The sequence below is a fragment of the Dromaius novaehollandiae genome, chromosome 1 (genome assembly GCF_036370855.1).
Source record: "Dromaius novaehollandiae isolate bDroNov1 chromosome 1, bDroNov1.hap1, whole genome shotgun sequence".
Classification (NCBI taxonomy): Eukaryota; Metazoa; Chordata; class Aves; order Casuariiformes; family Dromaiidae; genus Dromaius; species Dromaius novaehollandiae.
This window is the reverse complement of record NC_088098.1, coordinates 56,818,374-56,839,388: the sequence shown is the minus strand read 5'-3', so window position 1 is coordinate 56,839,388 and position 21,015 is coordinate 56,818,374. Positions and strand designations below refer to the sequence as shown.

Here is a 21,015-nt window from a genome sequence, read left to right as displayed (position 1 = left end):
AGATCCCAGGCAGTTCTCCAAACTGGACACTACATCTCTTTTTCACTTGTCTTCTCCTGCATTCCTGCTTTGACCTGTTCGGTGCCAGAATAAGAGATGTGGGTCATATTCATTCAAGGGTCAGCAATGTTGTGCTGCTGTTTCAGCAGGCTTGCTGATGGCCACATGCAGAGCTGCTCTGCAGGGTCTCGCTGAAACTCTGCAGTGTTAGCACACAGTGGGGAGGATGTGTCCTTTTCACCTTAATCCCGCACCCGCACTATGTACTTCTGCGCTAATCCAGAAATAAACTAGTGAAGCTGTGACAGAAATGAGTCTGGAAAAGGCCTCTTCACACAGACCTCCATGAAAACATGGTGCTCCTTTATGTTTTCCATGTAGGAGCTAAGTTCACGCATTAGCACAGGAATTAACGGTTTCCGTTCCTTTTGGAGGAGTCCAAGAAGGATCACCCTGCTCGGTACATACTGCTTCACGGAGAGCCCAGACCCAAACGGTGGCAAGGAAATAAGGAAAAACTTCTTCACTGTGGGGGTGACTGAGCGCTGGAACAGGCTGCCAGGGAGGCTGTGCAGTCTCTTTCCCTGGATATACTCAAAAGCTGTCTGGACAGGGTCCTGGGCAACCTGCTCTAGGTGATCCTGCTGGAGCAGGCGGTTGGACTGGCTGATCGCCACAAGTCCCTTCCAACTCCAACTGCGCTGTGTGAGCCGAGCAGGGAGCGGGGCAGTGGAAACAGTGAGGCATCCCAGCTAGGAAAGCCTCTCGATCCTGTAAAGCATTTGAGGGGGTATCTAATACTCCTGTGTGGATGAGTCCGTTTCTGAACTCGCGTTCGAGGCACACGAAATGCCCCTCTCCCGCTGACCATGCAACATTTTCGGTGTTTGACAAACGCCTGCACAGCTTGGGACATCACTGCTCGTCCCCCAAGGCCTTTGGCGCCGCGCATGCAGAGGTCCCCAGGGAGGCCACGGCCACCAGAAGACCCCTAGAGCAGCTCGCGGGAGAGCCATGCCCGAAGACCCTCGGGGCAAGCTGCTCCCCTGCGGGCTGCGCTCACACCGCAGCTGCCACGACGGGGGCGGGGGGCCGGCGGCGGCAGCGGGGCGCCCCGGGCCCAGCCGGCGGGCAGCGGCGGGGCAGGCGGCAGCGCCTGCGCGCCCCCCGGCCGCCGCGGGGCCGCGCCGGGCGCTGGGGCGGGGTCTGCGGGCGCCGACGGGGCGGCGGCGGCGGGCGCCACGTCGGCAGCGGCGAAAGGCGGCGGAGTAAAGTCTGCAGCGGGCTGCTGGGCCGCGCTGAGCCGCGGGGTGAGTGGGGCCTGAGCGCGGCCGGGTGTCTCGCTGCTTCGGGGAGCGCTCGCTCTTTTCTTCTTTCCTTCCTTCCATCTTTCTTTCTCTTTTTCTTCCCCCGTCGGAGAAGGGAAACTTCTGGGAGGTTTCTAGGGGAGGAGGAAGGGGAGGACGCGGCAGCGCCGCCGAGCCGCGGCCGGCGGGGCGGGAGGAGGCCCCGGGGCAGCGCCGCCACCTGCCCGCGCCGCCGGTCGGGCCTCGCGCTGCCGCCGGCCTCGGTGGCGGCCGCGGCTGCCACGTCGGTGCCGCCCCGGGCGCCGCGCTGCGGGCACCGCGCTGCCGCCTCCGCCTAGGGGAAGCGCTGCCCTCGTGGAGCTGCCCCCGGCTCGTTGTGTTCCAGCTCCTCCGTGCCGAAAGCAGCTTCACGTTATCCCCCACTTTACTACTAGTTTTCAAGCGTTTCCTGGAGTAACTTTCTATTTCATCTCTTCAAGTTCAGCTTTACGGAGCAGCGTTTAGGAGAGATGTTTATAAACTTCTTGGAGATAGTTCAGCTTTCCCTATCCATCCGACCTCGGTATTTAGGTGGTGTGGCCTGAAAATAAAGGCAAGTTATTTTTGCCCTGCAGCTGGTTCTGGTCATTGTGTGAAGCGAATAGACAATGGCCGCAAATGTGATTACATGCTTCCTTCTGCTGTTTAACTGCGCTGGGAATGAGAGCTCTGAATCGAGATGTGACTTCTCTGTGGAAGTTAAATGCAAAATGTGTGTAGCTGCCTGTTCTTCCAGAGGGTTGTCTTGGTCGGTATGTCTGTATGTTTAGCAGGATATGTATGAGATAGTTTGTATACTGAATTAAGCTAATATTGGCTTGTATGCACATTACTTTTTAAGATTGCTCAGTAAATACTATCCTTTTTTCTTTTTTTTAAGCCCCATAGTTCTGTTAAGCTGTGGTTGGACATTCAGTGGAGTCAGTGGTGGTACCGCCTCCTCTGTACAGAAAGAGGCCGTGCTGCAAAAGTGCAAACCAAAAGATGGTCCTTGTCCAACAAGTGAACAGGTCTAAACATCAGACGGAAGACAATGAACAGATGGTAGATGCTAGGGAAAAAGGTCGTTATTTTGTTAGCAAGGATGGCAAGGAAGCGCAGCAGTTGCTTTATCCCCCTCACTGCAAAGTGCTGTCAGGCGATGTCTTTTGTAGGCCTCGTAGAAGAAGAGAGCTGAGGAGGATCAAGAGCTGGTGTACCTGGGGAAGCATTAAAAGAAAACAGGAGAGCTCTGATTTGGGAAGCTTAACGAGCAGGCGGTGACGGGTGACAGTACTGCTGAGCGCAGGAAGCCCTTGACCTCTCTGAAGCTGTACCCTGTCCGTATGATTTCTGAAAGCCAAACCTGGAAGAGGGTAGTTCAGCACGCAACCCTTGCTCTGCCCTCTTTGATTTGGTATCTTGCAAATCCTTAAGTGCTCTGCTTCAGTGAAAACTTCATTACCGACATCAAACGTTCCCTAGAGTTTGTTTTGGAGCTTGATATATGCTTTCTTTAATTGAGGGTGATAAAATGCTGGATTGTCTTATAGGCAATACAGTGGTGTGATATCCTAGGTAGTTGTGGTTGTGTTGTTCCAGGAGAAATGCCTCCTCTTTTGCCTTTAATTGTGTGTGTGTGTGGCGGGGGGGTGTCCTTTTAAACAGGTGTGTTACATTACCTTCCCTACTGCTGAACCCCGCATGCTGTAAGCCTGTTACTTACATTTCTTAAAGCAGACTTCATAACTTCTCACTCTTTTTGTAGCCCACCCTACCATAACTAACAGCAAGCTGTGGTTCATACCTGGAAGCTTGTGATCCACTTGCTGTAATCTTTCACTGTGCCCTGTTCCTCTGAAACAGGCATGCTCATTTTCAAGCCGGTCTTGCTTTATATATAAATCTGAAATTTTGAAACTTGGCTTTTAAACAGAAGGCCTGTTGAAATGTCAGTTATATTCCTGGTTTTTTAGCTACACACTTTCTTCATGCCTGGATTTGTTTTTTACTGCAGTACCATCAGCATCAACTCTTTCTTCGTTCAGAAACTCAGTAAGCTGTCTCCTTTGCGTTAAATAACTGAAAAATACGTTTCCACAAAGGTTGTGCTTGGGGGGCTACATTTGCCAGAACTAACAGCACTTAGCGCTTGTGCGCATTATGTGTTACAAGCACTAATGTAAGGCATAAAGCAGGATAGTGAGCGGTTAGCTGATGTGCAGCTTGAAGCAGTGCCCTGAGGAGAAGTCACAGACGGGATTGCCTTTTTGTCTTCATGCTTATTTTGCAGTTTAATTTGGAGAGTAAAGTGCTGTTACTCTTTCTAAAATGTATTTCTTAACATTTGTTTCAGGGATGGTACTTTTGCGTGTAAACGTGGAAGCCATCGGGTTCATTTTGAAGCCTCCTGCGGCTGCTGGAGGAGGGGGAAGGGGAGACGTGTGTGTGGTGGGGCTCGTCGTGTTTTCCCTAAGCTCTGCACAAAGTGCTCTAACTGCGTAGTAGGTGGGCAGAAGCAAGATGATCTTTCTCGTGGTGCACTGAGAGGGGGTACTTGCTTATCTGCAGCTCTGTCAGGTGAACAGTCCCAGCGCTGTCTGCTGCTGCGGCTGCTGGAGCCGCGTTAGGCTGCCAAGTGAAATTGGCCTCATCCTTGGGTAGTTTCATTGCTGCCCACAAATATTTGAGTAGCGGCGTTGAAACAAACCAGTTTTTACTGGCTGCTGCTTGGGCTGGGTTTGCTCTGCCGAAACAGTAAGGCTTTTTCTCTATAGAGTCAGAAAGACATCGCGAGCATCGTCCAAAGTTTGGGAAGTTGCACATACATCTGTAATGGTCAGAGCCCTCTTCTTAATGAAAGACTAAAATTTTATACTAATTGCTGTCTAAGAGCTCCTGACTTGTTAAGGAGAGGTTGCATCTTGACATTGGCTGATTACCAAGCTTTGCAGTAATCTTCCTGACGGCATATGGATTATGTAGAAATTATCTCCATTGCCCAAGAACACGGAAAGAATCAAAGTGTTAGATAAACCTTGTAAACTCTTCAAGTCTGTGCTTAGTCTGCTTCTCTCTTTATTATAATCGTGTGGGAAACGTGCACATGGTGGGAACCCTAAATACGTGGCAGGAATGTGACAGTAGCACTGTTCCATAAGATGTCATTAAACGCACTGCTTTTCTCATAGGTGTACGCAGGATATCTTTGTGGAAACAGCTCCCTCACGAAGGAATACACTTGGTGAGAATTCTTTTATTTAAATCAGCTTCAATGTGAATGTGTATGTAGCTGCATCACTAAATTAGAATTTCCTAGCACTTTCACTCAGGGTCCCATAATGCTGTTAATGTTATCATAAATAACTCTTGAATTAAAATCCTCTTCTGAACCACTTCTTTCTTTACACCTGTGTGAAATTTGCTTTCAGTTCTTTGACTGAAATTTCCCCTAACTTTCATACTCTGACAGTATGAGAGACCAGTCCAAAGCATGACTTCAGGTTTTTTTTAGTTTTTTTTTTTACTCCAAAGAGTGATATGTATTTTACTGTTATATTAAAAAGATAAATGATAATTTATTTCTTGAATAACTAGTACCTTTGTAAGTGTGGATCAAAAACTAGTCAGTAGTTTACATATGTTTTTGTTTAATTGAAATCTGGCTTAAGATCTGGGTTTGCTCCTGCTTGTTGACAGAGGAAAACATGAAGGTTACGTGTTAGTCTGCACAGCTGAAAGGAAGGAGAATGGAAAGTGGCACTGAAGCGCTGGATGTGTGCTTCATGCACACCCACGTGCACTCTGCCAGGACTCCGTAGGGATCCTGCCTCACTCTGCGTCATCCCTGAATGCGTGTGTTAAAAGAAGCAGGAGTCTTTTTCCCATGACAGAAGATCTTGTGAATTTAGCATCACAGGATGAAAATGCCAAGCAATGAACTATTTACTTTTTTCCCCCTTCTCTCACCCCTCAGTCTTAGCATAATTTGAAGAGAATTCTGAAGAAAAAGCAGTGAAATTCCAAAGTTCAGATTTCTGGTCCATCTTTGCCTTGTTACATGTGCTTGTATTACAGGCAGTAATTGTACTGTTGTATTCTGTGTTTCTGCATGATTCAGTGCATATAGTGAAAGACCTGCACATCTGTGAAACCCTCTAGTTTTGGCTGTGCTCTGTTTGAAACTACTAGTGTATAGTTGCATTTTGGCTACGCTTTAGAACACTGTTTTTACATGTGAAGGGTAAGTCCTAAAAAATGAGACAGGGCTCTGGAACTACTTAATATGCTTATTGGATGTTGCAGGGTAAATAAGACCAGTTTTCTCCTTGAATGTGAAGACAAGTGTGTGTATTCAGTAACTGAATATCATCCCACCTTAAGTCAGATGGAGAGATCCTGTACAAACTCAGCACTTCATAGCAAATAGTGCCTTTTTGGACAGGTGGCTTGTTCCTCATATTCTGCTTGTACAATAAATTGTGAGTCCAGAAAGTCCTTTGTTCCTTCTGCTAAGATGAGCCCTTGACTTGAGACACCAAAGATAGGACTTCCATATTGTGGCTTCTTCCCAAGAGCCGCTCTTGTTATCAGAAGCAGTATTTTCCTTCTCTTTGAAATTGCCAAGATGGTTTTATGTCTGGTGACCTGTAAAAACTAAGTGCGAGGCAAATCTGGTTTCTCCCCCTGTTTCCATTCCTGGGGTTCTGCTCCTTGTTTTTCACAAGCAGTGACTTGGCAAGGAGTGTGCAGTGATCTAGCAATCTTTTGAGCTCCCCATGTATAAAAAATGATTGTACTTTGCCAAAATTATTTTATGTTTTATTTCCACAATATAACCTCGTTGAATACCTGTTAAAGGATTTTTTTGTATTTTGGTGTGCCCCTCTCTCCCCACCAACATCCTCTGTGGAAATACAAATTCTAACCCAGGTGGTCGTAAAACACTTAGAAAACTTCAGTATGCCAAAGATGACGTTTTCGTAATGCTGACTGGAAAACAGAGGGTTTCCACAAGTTTAACTTCGTGCCTTCAGGATCAGTATCAAACTGTATGCTATTTGATAAATGCTTATGGACGTAGAAGGGAGTGCAGTGCATGTGCATAACTTAGATTTCTGCTTATTGGTTGTTAACTCCTGACTTCAGTTTTATACTGTACCTGCTGCTAACACTGGAGACATGGGGATCTCTTGTAGCTTCCTCAACACTTAAAATCTTAGGCTCTTAAGAAGTTTGTACTTTCCCCCCTCCTCCAGTTTTTATTAATACTGAAAGCTAGAATCACAAAATAAGTTTTGTTCTTTAGCGGTGAACACTCTGCTATAGAACTAGTTTTTGATGAGGCAGACTGTATGCTTAGAGTTAGGCATACAAGTGACCCTGTTGAAATCAGGATGATTACTTCTGTGAATAAGCTTGCACATGGTTTCAAGAATTTATAGGCTTGGGGCTGTATTTTTCTATTAAAATGTCTTTTGTTTGTAGCAGTTCCTTAAAAATAAAGGAAAAATCATATTGATAATAGCATTTTAAAAAACCTTTATTTTTTTTAATATGGTTAAGTTCGATTTTAACATTGCAGTAGCATATCACACTTAGTGGTTAAACTTTTTTGGGGAAAATATAATCTAAATCTCCAGCAGCTTAAATCCTTTTACTTCAGATAGTTGCTTCAGAAAAAGCAGCAGCAATACCAAGCAGTCTTTTGGGACAAGAAGTGCAGGCTATGTTGATCCTACCCAAAGTCCTTCTGCAGTTTTAACTGAATGTAGTATTACCCAAACTAGAACCAACTAGAGACGTTTTTGAAATGTGATCTTTCATGTCTCAGTTGAGGACTGTTTAATTTCAACTGGAAGATCTTAAGATGTTAGAAGTCTCTTACATCAGACTCCTTTGTATTCATGCTCTGAAAAAACTGTTATTCCTGAATTGTTTGGAAAGTCAATGGTTTTTCTCATGCCCTTCAAGTGTTCGTTTTATAACAAATGTTTTTATATATATATATACATATATATATATATATATATATATATATATATATATATATATAAATTATATATATATGTTTTTTGCATAATTCCATGTAATATATACTGGCATCTCTTACAGTAACTGGCTGCTTTAAATTTCTGAACGAGGTCTTCAAATTTTATGAATGAACTTTCCACCCTCGCTTTCTTTCCTTCTTTTTTTTTCCTCCAGCCCTTTCACTGTAAAACTAAGAAGTGTTAGCTCTTCATCTGTTACCAAAATCCTGAATTTTAAAATGAAACTTAATTCCGTTATGTAAGTGAATTTGCATATTATATCCTGATGCACGTTCTTAAGAGTTGCTGTGTGGCATAAAACAATTCTTAGCTTTGCAGTTTAATGCTAGAAATCTGCACTCTCATTCTGCAAGAAATTACAGAATTTTAAACCAGTCTTCTTTTCATGATAGAGCAAAAATTTAAATAGGTTTCTCTGTTCAGCCTGTTCAAAAATATTTCCCAAAGCTGCTGAAATAGTTCAATTAACTCTAGTAACTCAGCCTACTGTGGAGATAGAGGTTTAGAAGCTGGGACTCCTTCATGGACTCGTTGAGGAGGTGAGTGGAACAGCAGGCAGAAACTCATTGAATTGGCTGGGTTTTGACTGCAGTTCTGTCAGTATGCTGTATTTTGATGGATTGTTTGGATGTTGAATCTGCAGTTTCCAATGAAGTTTCCAAGGAGCTTTAATCAGCACTGCATCTAAGTGACTTAATTCTCCCCCAGAAGTACTGGCCTTGCACTTCCAGATTAGTGCCTTAGGCAGTAGCTGAGAGTTGTGCTCTCTTTTGGGTCTTACGAATTTTGCATTCTTTTTCTTTCTTGGGGCACATCTTTGACAGGCAGAGTGCAGAGTAGTTTCCCTTAGGATAGGCTACAGTCTGGTGAACAAGCAGACTGCTTTTGCAAGGTGAGACATAGGAGCTTGCATCTTACTAGACCAGTGAGGCCTTGAATTGTGGTTAGTGCTCTCATGGCATTACATGAAGTATAGTGAGTGTTCCTACTTTTTAAACTCCAGTGTTTAAAGAAAATAATATTGCTGCTCTCTCCTTCTGAAGATTGGATGAAGTCATCTGTCACCAAGAAGTTACTCCAGTCCTTTGACCAAGTAGAAATACCCCTCTTAAATCTCTGGAAGAGAGTCTGGTTTAAGACATGCTCCTATGTTTAATGTTCCCTGTTCACCAGTTACATTACACCATGTTCAGCATACAGGATTTTGGATTGCTTTTCAGAGGCTCTTAAGTGTCTTGATGTGTTGAATTGGATACAAGGTCACGTAGCTTAGAGTTTAACCCAAGTGTCTTAAAATTTGTTGCTCAAGTCTTTTGTTGGATCTAGGTCTTGGCTCTGTAACTCACCAGAGAACGTCTATGGAAAAACGAAGACTTGACTCGTGCCAAGGCTTTGTTAGCTCTCCTCTGTGCCAGGTTCTTTTCCAGGTCAAGCTGAAAGCCTTTTCTGATAGGCCTGTGATTCTTCTGTGGTTTTCCTGTATACCGATGCAGCAGGAGAGCAGCGAGTGAAAACGAGAGTAGGCTTGTTGGGTACGTCTTGCAGCATCAGTGGAGTACTTCCAGGTGCTGATAGAGCCACACGTGGTATGTGTGGTTCTTCAACTTCCTGATCTGCAGACACCTGAAAGCTCTCTTCTATGGAGTTGCAGTCCTTTATGGAATAAATTCAGTCTTGCCAACTGTGAGTTAGTTTCCCTTAGCTATGTTTCTCAGACCCATATAGTAGTCCACTGGCTCCTGGGGTCTGGTACGGCAGGTCAGCAGCACCTGAGCTGTGAATGATAGGACACTCTAGTCTATGTAGTTGTAAGAAGGAAGGTGGAGTATTTCTGTGGTTTAGAAGGGCTTGTAATTGTGTTGGATCATTGCATTAAGTGATGTGTTGCGTAATGCTTTTGTGAACCTGTTAAAAAGTAGCTTATGTCCAAGAATTACATAACCTTGCTGTTTTGGGGGAGGTAATAGGGAGGAATGCCTAACCATGTCGCTGTTTTTATGCAGAGCTGCAATTTTTTTTTAATTATGTTCTAATGCTTTGCCCCTGTTCTAGAAACCCTGCTGTGAAACTCACCTGCAGATTATGTAGCTTCGCTGATTTGGCTTTGCAGGGAACTTTGAGTAAACCTGACGGTGGTCTAACCTAGATTATGGAGAATTACCAAGCCATCTTTTCCACGCCACATCTGTCTGCCAGCCTTATCCCCATTCTTGCTGTTGGACACTGCTTTCTAGCATTCTTCCACATTAATAACTTAGTCTGACTGCCTTCAAAATTTATTCATAATCCCTGGCAGTATTTTGCTTTTCCTAATGAGATTAAAATTTTTATTCTGAGTTTCTTATGAGGAATTGTTGACAGAAAGCTTCTGTCAACTCAGACAAGCAATTTCAAGCTGGATTTTCTTTTGGATGTTACATACAGAAGATTTGAAGAGATTAGAGAGGTAGTTCTTTATAGAAATTTATCTCTGTCTCAATTCATTTGGATCTCCCTTAAGTCTGCTTCTCAAAATTTCAGTTGTTTTTCATGTTGAAGTAAGGCTTGCTAGTGTGTGATCTCCTTCCAAATTCCTAATACAGTAATCATCTTAACTAGCAATGTGGCCACATGTTAATTAGCAGTACGGTTACTTTAGTTCATGCAGATGTTTTGATAAAGTAATGTCAGGTCTTCGTCAGTTGGTTTCAGCATCTGCCTTAGTATGAGACTTCTGATTCTGATAGCGGTTGGTATTTTTTTTTTTTTGAGTTAGGAAAAACCCTACAACAACATACATATCTCTTCTCACAGTGGAGATGAAATCTGCATATTTCTTCTAATTCACATAATAATGAAGACTAGTGCAAAGAAATCACTTAGTACCTGAATTCAGTTCTTTCTTAGTATCTTTGTCCTCCTCTTTTGCTCTATGATCTGTCAAGTTCTTTTTTCTTTTTCTTTTTTTTTTTTCTTACTGACTTGTGATTAAGTAAAAACAGGGAGTTATGTAACTCCCTCTTCTCCCTCACCCCAATTAACTCTTAGCCTTCATGTCTTTGGTCTTCCCTGTTGATGTACTGTAATTCACTTTCCTGTTTCTTGGCTTCCAGGTTTAGATTTCTGACTGTTGAAGGAAGCTTGTTTGGCATTCCCGTCAGACCAGCCGTACTGGCGGTGGATTCCTTTTGCTTGCCTTCCTGTTCAGCTTTCTTTTAAAGGTATGTATGTGTTCTGAGTCATGAACCGATATCCTCAGTGATGAGTGTGAGGACTTTTTAATACTCAGTTCAGGCTCTGTTCTGATACAGAGAGCTATCATTCAGTATGTGGGTGCTAGTTCTTACTGTGATGTTTTGTCATTGTAATTGTACTACTAGGGCTTTAGCTGTTGCTTTCTAGGTGAACCTTCCCACTCTCAAGTTCTGCTTCTTCCTCCTCATCCCTTCTTCAGACTCCAGCCCCTGCTTTCTTGCCCAAATGGCAAGGAGGTGCAGAGAAACTTGGGAATAGGCAAAAGAGACTGGAATTATTCTTCTGTGGTGGTCAGTGACTCCTGGCAGAAATCTGATGATTGTAAAGGCTTGCGTATATGTGCAGGGAGAAGGGAACTAGGGGGTCACTGGCCAGGCAGGGAGATAGCAGGATGCTGAGTAGTGTACTGCAACTCGTTTTTCCCTTTCCTAGCCAACCCTCCCTCAGTGCTTACTGAGGGGAGAGAGCAGGATTAGCAGGAGGGCTCTGGGGAGGAGGCAGGACCTAATACTGAAGCACATTTTGGTGGGGGAGGAAGGCAGGAGGGAAACCTGGACTAGTCCTTATTTTCCCTTCTGTGGAGAAGAAAGTACAATGAGCAGAGCTGCTGATTTGAGCTTCCTCCTGAGCTTCGCCCCTCCGCTGGGGACTGCTGCTCTAGAACTGCTCTAGGAAGCAGCTTTACTTGGCATAAAGAAATTTTCTCTGCCTGAAATGTTTCCATCGGAAAGTCTGTGCACAGTTGAAACAGTCTGCTTTTGCTACTGTCACCAGATTGTGTGTGCAGTACTATAACAAGATAACTGGAGTGTTTTCATTACATTTGTTCAATCATGTTTTCATGACATTTATTCAAATTCTACTGCAAGGATTGTTTCTCGGGTTTTTTTGTTTTTTGTTTTTTTTCCCAAACTGCTGCTTTCTAGGCAATATCAAGTCTTATAGATAGGCTGCTGTTGTTTCTCTAGCATCCACCACCTTGACAATCGCTAATCTTTTATTTTTAGTATATAAACATAAGCTGTTGTATGGCAGTGGCTGTTTTCATACCATTTTTCTTCTTGATCACCTTGTAGGTTTGAGATGTACTTAGCAAGGGAGGGGTGGCAGTTTGCACCAAGCCTGATGACCTGTTGAAAATTTCTTTTCTAAATATTGAATCAGTTTGAAAAATGTAAAAGCAGAGTCCGATAATGAAAAGAGCACTAATTGGTTAGTAGCTGCTGGCTTACCTAGTAATGAAAAAGAAGTTTCTTCCTTATGGAACTCTAAACTACATGAATTTTAGATTTAAAGGTTACATTTACGCTTTGCCAGAAAAGATATACAGCGTATGTGAATTTCTCTTTTAGGCAATAATGAATCAAACGGACAAAAATCAACAGGAACTCCCATCGTACCTCCATGATGAACCACCAGAAGGTATGTATTAGTTTTCTTAGTATCAAGTAAGTTTACAGAAGTTCATCAGAAGTTCAGTTAACTCTTCAAAAATGGATCTGCAAGCTAAAACACTTCTGGCTTTTGTTTAAGTAACAGTAAACAAACCAGCCCTGGAATGGAATGGGATGAGCCTGAATTCTCTTTCCCTTTAGTATTACCCTGATACAAATCCATTGGCTATAACTTAGTAAACAGCTCTACTGATAAATTATAAGCCCAGGGGCAGATAGTGAAAGTCAAACTGTAGACATAGTTTCCAGGGATGTGAATTTGGTCTGGTAGGTGTTTATTTCTGCTGTTTATATGTGAGATGGAAAGAGCCCAGCTTGACTTTGAATAATGTGCTGAGTCTATAGGGCATGTGATTTTTAAACAAGATGCTCTTGAAGTCTTGGAGTCCTTTTTTCATAAAATTAACTGTAGTTCTAGCTGTTAGCTTAATCTCTTGGTTTCAAAAAAAAAAAAAAAGCTCTATTTCAATAACATCTTGATCATCTGAGCCAAATGAACCTTAAATTGGTTATTAATTAGCTCCGCAGAGGAAATATAGCTGCAAATCAGCTGCATTCCCTTCTAGGCTGTGGAACAGCAGAGTTGTGAAGAGTCCTGTTTGCATGATATAGCTGGAAGCATACTAGATCAAAAATCATTTTTGTCACATAGGTTGTCTGCATTTTGTCGTCATCTTTTGCTTCAAGACTGAATGGGTTGGATGTAGAGGTCAATAAGTCCTGATTCCTCTCACTTTGTTACTCTTCAAATTATAGTGATACTTCAAAGCTCTGTTTATGTGCAGGGTCATTGCTCCCACCCCGCTTTTATACCTTATATAACTGAGCAACACGCTTTACTTTACTAAGAGAGTAGTGTCCATTAATGGTAGTGGGAGGGGTTCAAGTGGAATAACTTATTCTAGTCTTAACAACTGTAAGACAGGAAATACAAGTACAAGAAGATGAGGGAAAAGGGAGGAACAGACTCTTTTTGCATGGTGATTCTTAAGCTCTACTATACTTAAACATGATACAATATGATAGTGTTATGACAATCTTTTTAAGCCCCTGTGGAGTTGTCAAGATCTCCAGATGTCAAGACACATCAGAAGTTTCTAAAAACAAATGCCAGCTTAGAAACCATGCCCTCATGCGTTATTCCCAAGTCTAGTTTTTGAGACCTTTTTTTTTTGTTAAAGTTTGAGTTGATTTTAAATGTGTTCAACACCATGTATAGAGCCTGAAGTGTGCTTTGACTGGTAAATTACATTGGACTTGCCCAGTTTTCTGATTGTCTCCTTCAAGGACCTTTTTTAGCTTCCGTTTAATACAAATTTAATAGGTTATCCAGATGTTAACAGCAGAGGATGATCGTCTGTAGGTATTGCAGCATTTTATTTGAAATTCGTGAGTTACTGAGACTTACATTTCTTCTGCACAGTATCCCCTTTGAATAGGGTAGTAACCAATTTGAGTATATAGTCTAAATAACTGGAGGGCATTGAGGCAGTTAGAAGATGGAATGGAATGAAACAGAACTTGAGTTAAAGGAAAGACCCTCCTTGAAGGTTTTTTCTTTTCCTTCTGTTTCATGTGCACTTTTCAAGCCTTATATGTTCAGCTTAAATGCTGGAATACCTGTGAAGAATGTACCTGTTTTAAATGTTGTACAAGGCCTTTATATGTGATACACTCTTACTACTGTAAAATGAAGGCCAAATAAGGATGGAAGCTTACCAGTTCAGTCTTGGCAAGAAGGTCGGCTCTCTGAACAGGCTGCCAAAAAAAATTCTTACAGGAAAGACTCGATTCCAAAACCAATTCACTGTCTTTTCTAAAGATATAAATAGTTCCAAGTTGTCCAAATGACACTTGACAAGTTAGGCACCCAAAGGCTTTGAAGAATTATATAGAGGGAAGAAGTTTCTATGTTCTTCTGTGTGCTTGCTATGAGTAATACTATACATGTTTTATTTTCTACTTTGTGAGTAGCACCAACCTTTGCAACCTACATTCATTCACACTGTTGTTCACTGTCAGACTTCTTTCAGCAGGAAGCTGGCTGTAAAGTAGTATGGTGGAGCCAACCCCTTGAACAGGGAACTTGTCATTTTCTTCCTAGATTTAGGAACTTTTTTTTTTTTTTTTAACCGCCTTTCTCATACTGATGAGAAACAAGGAGACAAGTAATGCCTACGCTAGAATAGAAATCAGCCGGCAGTAGAAACTCTTTGCAGCTGCAGACATTTACTAGATCTGACAAACAACACAAATAGGAATGAAATGGGAATGTGGCAACCATCACCAGAAGTATGCAGTTATTAATACACCAAGTCATAGTCAGTATGTGCGCTTGTGATATGTAGTAGGCTTTGTCAAGGGATTGGCAATCTTAAGTAGTGCAAGGAAAAGCATGCCAAGATTTTTTCTTTTCTCTCTTGTGATTTACTTATTTATTTTAAGCTCAATGTGATGGCTCCCTCAGCTGTTAAAATTCACTATAGGAAAATTTTCTTCCCATTCAACCTGATCATATTGATTCAGTTAGGTAGAAGTGAAGCATTATCTGAATGAATTTTTTACAAGGTGTATAGCTCTAGTCATAAGAATCCTTTCTAGGCAGTAGGGCTTACACCAGGCTCTATAAATACCTCTTTCAGAATGCAACTCTTTAAAGGCTTTTCGTATGTAAGTAGAAATTATGATCTCTATATGCCTGAGTTGGAGATGCCTCTTCGGTGGAGTTCTTAAGGTCAAAGACTACTGACTTAAAATGAACTAACAAGGATATTATTTGACTTTAGGTGAAAGGCTGTGACTTATCCTCTTAGTTTCCACAGCCCTTTTTCTTGCAGAAATCAATTTCTTAAGGGAGACTAGTGTAAGCTGGAAGTATTTTAGTATATTCTGCTCCATTGACCTGCACTCTTCCTCTTTTCTATGTGCCTATTTTTTCCCACCAAACCTATAAGAAATTTGCTCTTTGAAATACCATCTTTTTGTTTGAATTATTCCAGGCAGACGCATAGGGCCTCAGAACTTTGTTTTGTAATGAATACTTAGTCCTGGGTCAGTTCTGGCACTATTGCAAACTCACTGGATGCATGTGAGAAGTTGTTCATTTTAGTTTCATCTTGTAGTACGTGAGTGTCCACATCCTGGAAGATGACTCTTCAGAGCTGTCTTCTCCATGCAAGTTGTCAGCAGCAGGGCCCTGGCCACAGTCCTGTTCTGCTGAGTCTCCTAGGGCACGTTGCTGTGTAGAGTGAGCATACTGACAGGGGCTGGAGATGGTCTCTGATGGCTCTACAGCTGTTTTTCCTCTTCTGCCTCTCTAGATTTTTTTGTTGTCCTCTTTCCAGTATGTTCTTTCTGCCTTTGACTCGCTCGCCTCTTTATTTTGTGTTTGCTTTTTCCCTAGCTCTGCCCACCATGGCTCACTTGCTCTTTTCCTGGTCTTCCTGTTGTTTTCCCTAGGCAAGAGAAATGTATCTATTAAATCCAATGCATTACATACAGATAGTTATAAATTTAAAAAGTGGAACTCTCATCCTACATTCTTGTTAACTGGCTGTTTATTGCCATGTTTTTCTCTGAAACTTTTTTTTTTTGAGAAGAAGACATATTTGGTGTTGGTGAGGAGCTGAACAAATGCCCATGTATATAGCATTATTATGGAAGACTGGAGGTTCCTGAAGGCTCCTGTCAAGAATATCTTACAGACAAATGTGTGTCAGGGCTAAGCTAGCTTACAGGTGCAGTAGGTAACTTTCATGTGTGCTCCAATATAATGCTAATACAATGTTGAAACAAAACGATCTGTTTTAAAAGTCCTGTATCTTCTTTAAAGATAAGATGATATTTATGTAGTAGTGGGGATGTGAAGTTGTAGTGTCAGCTCCCTTTAGAGGGAAGGTACATGTATATCCTTATCTTTTTGAAGTTTACACTTAGAAATGTGAAGTAATTATGAAATTATTACAGGACTAAGCGGCTATCTGGTGCTGAGTTTGCAGACAAGCAATCTAGTTCTTGTCTTCCTATTACTCTAATACTTCCTATCATTTTGAGGCTGTGTAATCCTACAATAAATACAGAATACAAATTGACTTATACTGCACATAGTAGGAAACTGTGCAAATGCAGTCTGGACATAACATTCAGAAGAAAAAAGGGGGAGATTTACACTGCCAACAACATGCAGAAATCCCATGGTTCAAGTTCTTTCTGTGCTTCTATTGGCAATTTCTGTTGAAAGTTGTAACTACCTGATGTTGTTAATGCTTTTGGAGACCCCTTCTTTTACTTAATGAGCTTCCTTGAAAGTTATTTGGCAGGCTGACTTATTTTTTTCCCCTTCCCTATCCGAAGAACAGAAAAGGCCTTTTTGGAAGAAAATCAGATTTGTGTACGTGATGAAGACAGGAAGCGGTACAGTGAAGAGCTGGCCTGATCTCTCTCTTTCTTTCTTTTTTTTTTTTTTTTTTCTCCTTCCTTCCTCTTCTCTTCATTTGACTCCCTCTAGTACCTCTCCTATTCTTAACCTTTTTTCCCCTCATTTCTGACCTTGGTATATAAATACAATTTATATTGTATTACATACAATAAATGTATACATTTTCAAAATACATGTAAATACATTTTCAGAACAATAACTGTTAAGGAAAGGAAGTACTTCGTCTCAAGGTGAGGTCTTTTCAAAGACGACCTCATTTTTAACGAACTTTTGGCTCAAACCTTTGGCTCTACTTCTCCAGGAAACCTTTTCCAGCTCTTCCTTAGGGAGTCATGCTGCTGCTTATTTTTCCTCCATGGGTAATTTTGAATATTGGGGTAGGGGGAGTCTCCTTTAATAAAGGGGTTCCCCACTTCAATAAACTCCAGAAAGGAAGCTGATTTGGCCATGAGGCTTTCCAGAGTCTGGGAAGGTGGTGATGCATAGGGACAGGAATTTATCATTTAAAAGACTGCCTGGGAACTATATGTGTGAGAGTTGTAGGCTCAGTATTGATTTGTTTTTTAGAAAACAGTATTGAGGTATTGAGTGTCTTATTTGGAACAATGGTGTTGCATGAGTATCCAAGAAAAGTTACCTGCTGGATAAGTATAAGACCATGTGTAATGTTGTTAGACTGAAAGGAAATACTTATGAATAACTTTTCTTTTGAAAATGCTTTTAACTGTGACGTTGACTGACTCAAATGTTGTTTCTTCCTTCAGGTTCATTAAAAGACCACCCACAGCAGCAGCCTGGCATGCTTTCTCGGGTGACTGGTGGCCTCTTCAGTGTAACAAAAGGAGCTGTTGGTGCCACGATTGGGGGTGTTGCTTGGATTGGAGGGAAGAGCTTGGAAATTACCAAAACAGCAGTCACATCTGTGCCTTCAATGGGAGTGGGGATAGTCAAAGGAGGTGTTTCTGCAGTGGCTGGAGGCGTTACAGCTGTAGGATCTGCCGTTGCAAGTAAAGTGCCTTTAACAGGGAAGAAAAAGGATAAGTCTGACTAAAACCAAAACTGAGACATACTTGATTTTTGAGAATATTACGTCGGTGGTGTTGAAATCTGCTAAGATTTGGACCACGAGAAGCCATGTGTCTTAGACATCTATCTTCTAAAGAGCTGTGCAAGTAACTTGATTTCCTCTGAAAAGGACAGACGAAGCTTGGCTAGCGTGGTGTATGAAGATTTATTAGAAGCTAGATTCAAGCTTTATATCTGGTGAAATGTTACACTTGATAACTGTAGAAGCAAGTATGTGTATCTGAAGGGGTAATACATATTTGAATATTCACTTACTGTAAGTCTCTTGCAGTTTTGGACTAAAATGTGAACACATAAATTTAATTTGGTAAACTGCAGTACCATAAATATGAGATGCCAATTACTGTTCTCAGTGGTTTCCACATCTTCCTCCTAAGGATCTTTGAACTGTGTAATGGCATCGTTGGATGTGCCTAAGTAGTTTCACTTATGAAACTGTATTTGCAGGCAGCCTGTAAACTATCCATGAGTGCATTCTGCCACTGTGGACTGGAAACAAATAGTACTGGAGGGATGCAGAAATTGGAAATGGAAGTGGGAGACAGGAGGTGAGAAAGCTTGATGACGTGGTAGAGGGGGATCATAAAGAGCAAACTAATTCAATTGTTAATAATTTTTTTTTCCAATAAGGCATTAAGTGAAGCTGTTTAAAGAACTGTCTTGTCATTTCAGTACAGTTCGCAGAACAAGCTTAGGCTCTTTATGACCAGAAATTTAGTCAGCTTTTACTGCAAACAAGATTGCTAAATCTCAGGTGTATTTAATGATACACATCTGTCTCCTGCAAGTGAAAACTTGCTGCTTCTAATAAACTTCTTATAGACACTAGAAAAAAATGATGGCTTAATTGAAACTGGGCTGTTTGTGGTCATCTAGCACTATAATACGACAACTGTGTAACTTGAAAGAAAATCCTTTATGTAGTTGGGAACCACTGAAGAACTAGCAAAGTTGTTGTCTTAACTTCATGATGTGTCAGGTTAGCTTCTTGCTCTGGCTAGAGGCTTCTTGTTTCTAGCTTCTCATTTAAACAAATGTAACAAATTTTTTCACTACATCTGTATCTCATACTTTACATTTTGATTTTGATAAATTTAACACTTTTAATAAAAAAAGACAAATGAGGCCTTACAGGAAAATAAGAATGAGAAACGTTATGCAGGTAATGCTGACAGATTCCAAACTTTGATATACCTCATCTGGGAGCATTTGTAGGCCCTCCCCAGAGTGGAGCAAAACACACTTGTAAGAGACAGCTCAAAGTTGCCTTAAAATAGAAGCTGTCTGTGATCTTTGTGCTGACTTTGCAAATAAGTAACTTGTTTGGAAGCCCATAACACATGACTGAAGATTCGTGTGAACATTCTGTATGCAGTATTTTCTGTAAACTTGTGTTCCTACAGAAAATTTCTAAGCATGTAAGCTTTTTCAGTGGCTATGGTTATACAAGAAGGATATATATAGGGTGGTTTGGGGTTTTTTGGGGGGTTGGTTGTGTGTTTTTAGAAATTAAAGAAATCAAAATATATTACTTGTCTAAAACTTACTCCTATTCATGGATGTTGAAAGTAAACTGTGTAAGTTATGGTACAGTAGTCACTTAGTCTTTCTGAGCCATTGGTACTTTAACTGCAGTCTGGAACAACTTTCTTTATTTGATTATTAGTAATTGTTTATGTTTAACACAGTATTTTAAAGCAAGGTGAGTTGGTGGTGGGAAGAAAAGACCAAAAAACCCAATAAATGGAATTAATATGTTCCTTTGTTGGTTGCACCAGATGCTTAGCTCCATTCTGCTGCAAGTGTATAATGGAGTAAAAGAAGTCTATGCAATACATGCAGACTTACTGTTTTTATTGTTAAAGGCTAATAATATGGAATACAGTGTAGCTTAGAGATATCAGTTAGCTATAGAAATGAGCTAGCTTTGACACCAGAAACAGTTTAGCTGCAGCAAGTAATTTAGTATGCTCTGCTCCCCTGCAGTTCTCAATGTAGATGTATTCAGAGTGCTACTGCTGTACTACAGTGTCAGCTGTTTCAGAGCATAATGATATTTGTGACATTCAACCAAACCCTTCCTAATCACTTTTCGAAAACTTAAATGTTGAACGGATCATACCTCTTTTTTTATGACATCCTCTAATTTTTATACTATGAAGCTTGCAGCAAAACAAGTGTGGTCTGAGATGCATAATGTTAGAACTGTAAAAAGCTACTTCATTATGTTTTGTTCTTAACATATCCTGTACTCATTACCTCTGAATCTTGTAACTGAAATGCTTTAATATGGCATATGGTTTTAGTTTTAGAGAAGAGCTTTGTCCTATACGCTGCGTATTTTCCATTCACATATGAAACTCACTTCTTTTTAAAATATGTTCTGATTCTGTCCTGACACTTGTGAAACATTAAATTGTTGCTGTTTCAGACTTCTGAAAGATTCTTTTCTTAATTTGTAGAGAAAGGCAGATTAGTGAATACTTAAGGGTGAAATCTTCATATCATTTCATGCCCTGAAGTGTCTTTTTTCTGCATCTAAGTAGTGTCAACAAGCTCTTAAAAACTGTAGCCTCTCTGTGTTGTAGGCTGTGCATAGACACTACACAGTCCCTTACTGATTTTTTTCCTGGGAACTGAGGCTTGCGGAAATCCACTTTTAAGACTGTAGGAAGGTTAGGGGTTTTGTTTTGTTTTTTTGCTTTTCAGGGATTGAAGCTAGTGCCTTACGGACAAGACTAATTTGCTTTGTCCCCAGCAGAACTTGTAACCAAGAAATCAATTAATTTTAGTGAGTGTCTGAGAAACTTCCAAGTGTGGGTTGTAACCTGCAGATTTCACAGCCCCCACTTCAAAAGGGGAAATGTATACAAATACTACTTGTATATCTGAATCTTCCTTCTGTGAGAGAAATACTGGTCTATGGATTTTTATGTGACAAACTTAAACTGTATAAACTTGTTCACATTCAGTGTGAGTAACAGCAAAGGACTGTGATGAAGACTTCAGCAATATGATGTTAGAGTAATCGAGCGGCTTATCTGAGGTTTCTTCATACATGAATCCTGGGAAGAATGAAGAAATGGGTCCCAGGTATAGAGATATTGAATGAATTTTGATCTGCTGGTATGTAAAAGGAGTCTCCTTGTCTATGCTTTTGTTTTGAAAGGGGAGAGGGAGAAATTGTAACATTCAGAAGAGAAAATGAGGTGCCCGAGATGACTCAGATTGTGACTCAGTTAAGGAAATATGTCACTTTCCTGTTTTTTCCATTGCCACTGGAAGTACTGTAAGAAACGATGGGAATAAGTTGCATGAGAAAGGAATTTGAAAGCCAGGTACCTATAGAAATGCTGAAATTAAATTTTCAAGGAAAATTCTTCCTTTTATGTCTTTACTGCCTTTTCATCCTAAACCACCAATCT

The 21,015-nt window shown here is 41.2% G+C and overlaps 1 protein-coding gene across 1 annotated transcript; it reads left to right on the top strand.

Moving 5' to 3' along the window:
• The first annotated feature begins 800 nt into the window (after positions 1 to 800).
• Positions 801 to 20,022, top strand: TMEM263 (transmembrane protein 263). Its single transcript, XM_064513405.1, has 4 exons — positions 801 to 1,310; positions 4,517 to 4,569; positions 11,965 to 12,034; positions 17,269 to 20,022. Exons 1-4 carry the CDS (start codon positions 812 to 814, stop codon positions 17,553 to 17,555), a joined length of 909 nt encoding a protein of 302 aa, XP_064369475.1. The 5' UTR covers positions 801 to 811; the 3' UTR covers positions 17,556 to 20,022.
• Positions 20,023 to 21,015: the final 993 nt, after the last annotated feature.

Coding starts and splice junctions, on each gene's coding strand:
- TMEM263 (XM_064513405.1), top strand. CDS start 812: ATGAGTCCGTTTCTGAACTCGCGTTCGAGGCACACGAAATGCCCCTCT. Junction 4,570..11,964: donor CTCACGAAGGAATACACTTG/GTGAGAATTCTT, acceptor TTTCTCTTTTAG/GCAATAATGAATCAAACGGA. Junction 12,035..17,268: donor CCATGATGAACCACCAGAAG/GTATGTATTAGT, acceptor TTCTTCCTTCAG/GTTCATTAAAAGACCACCCA.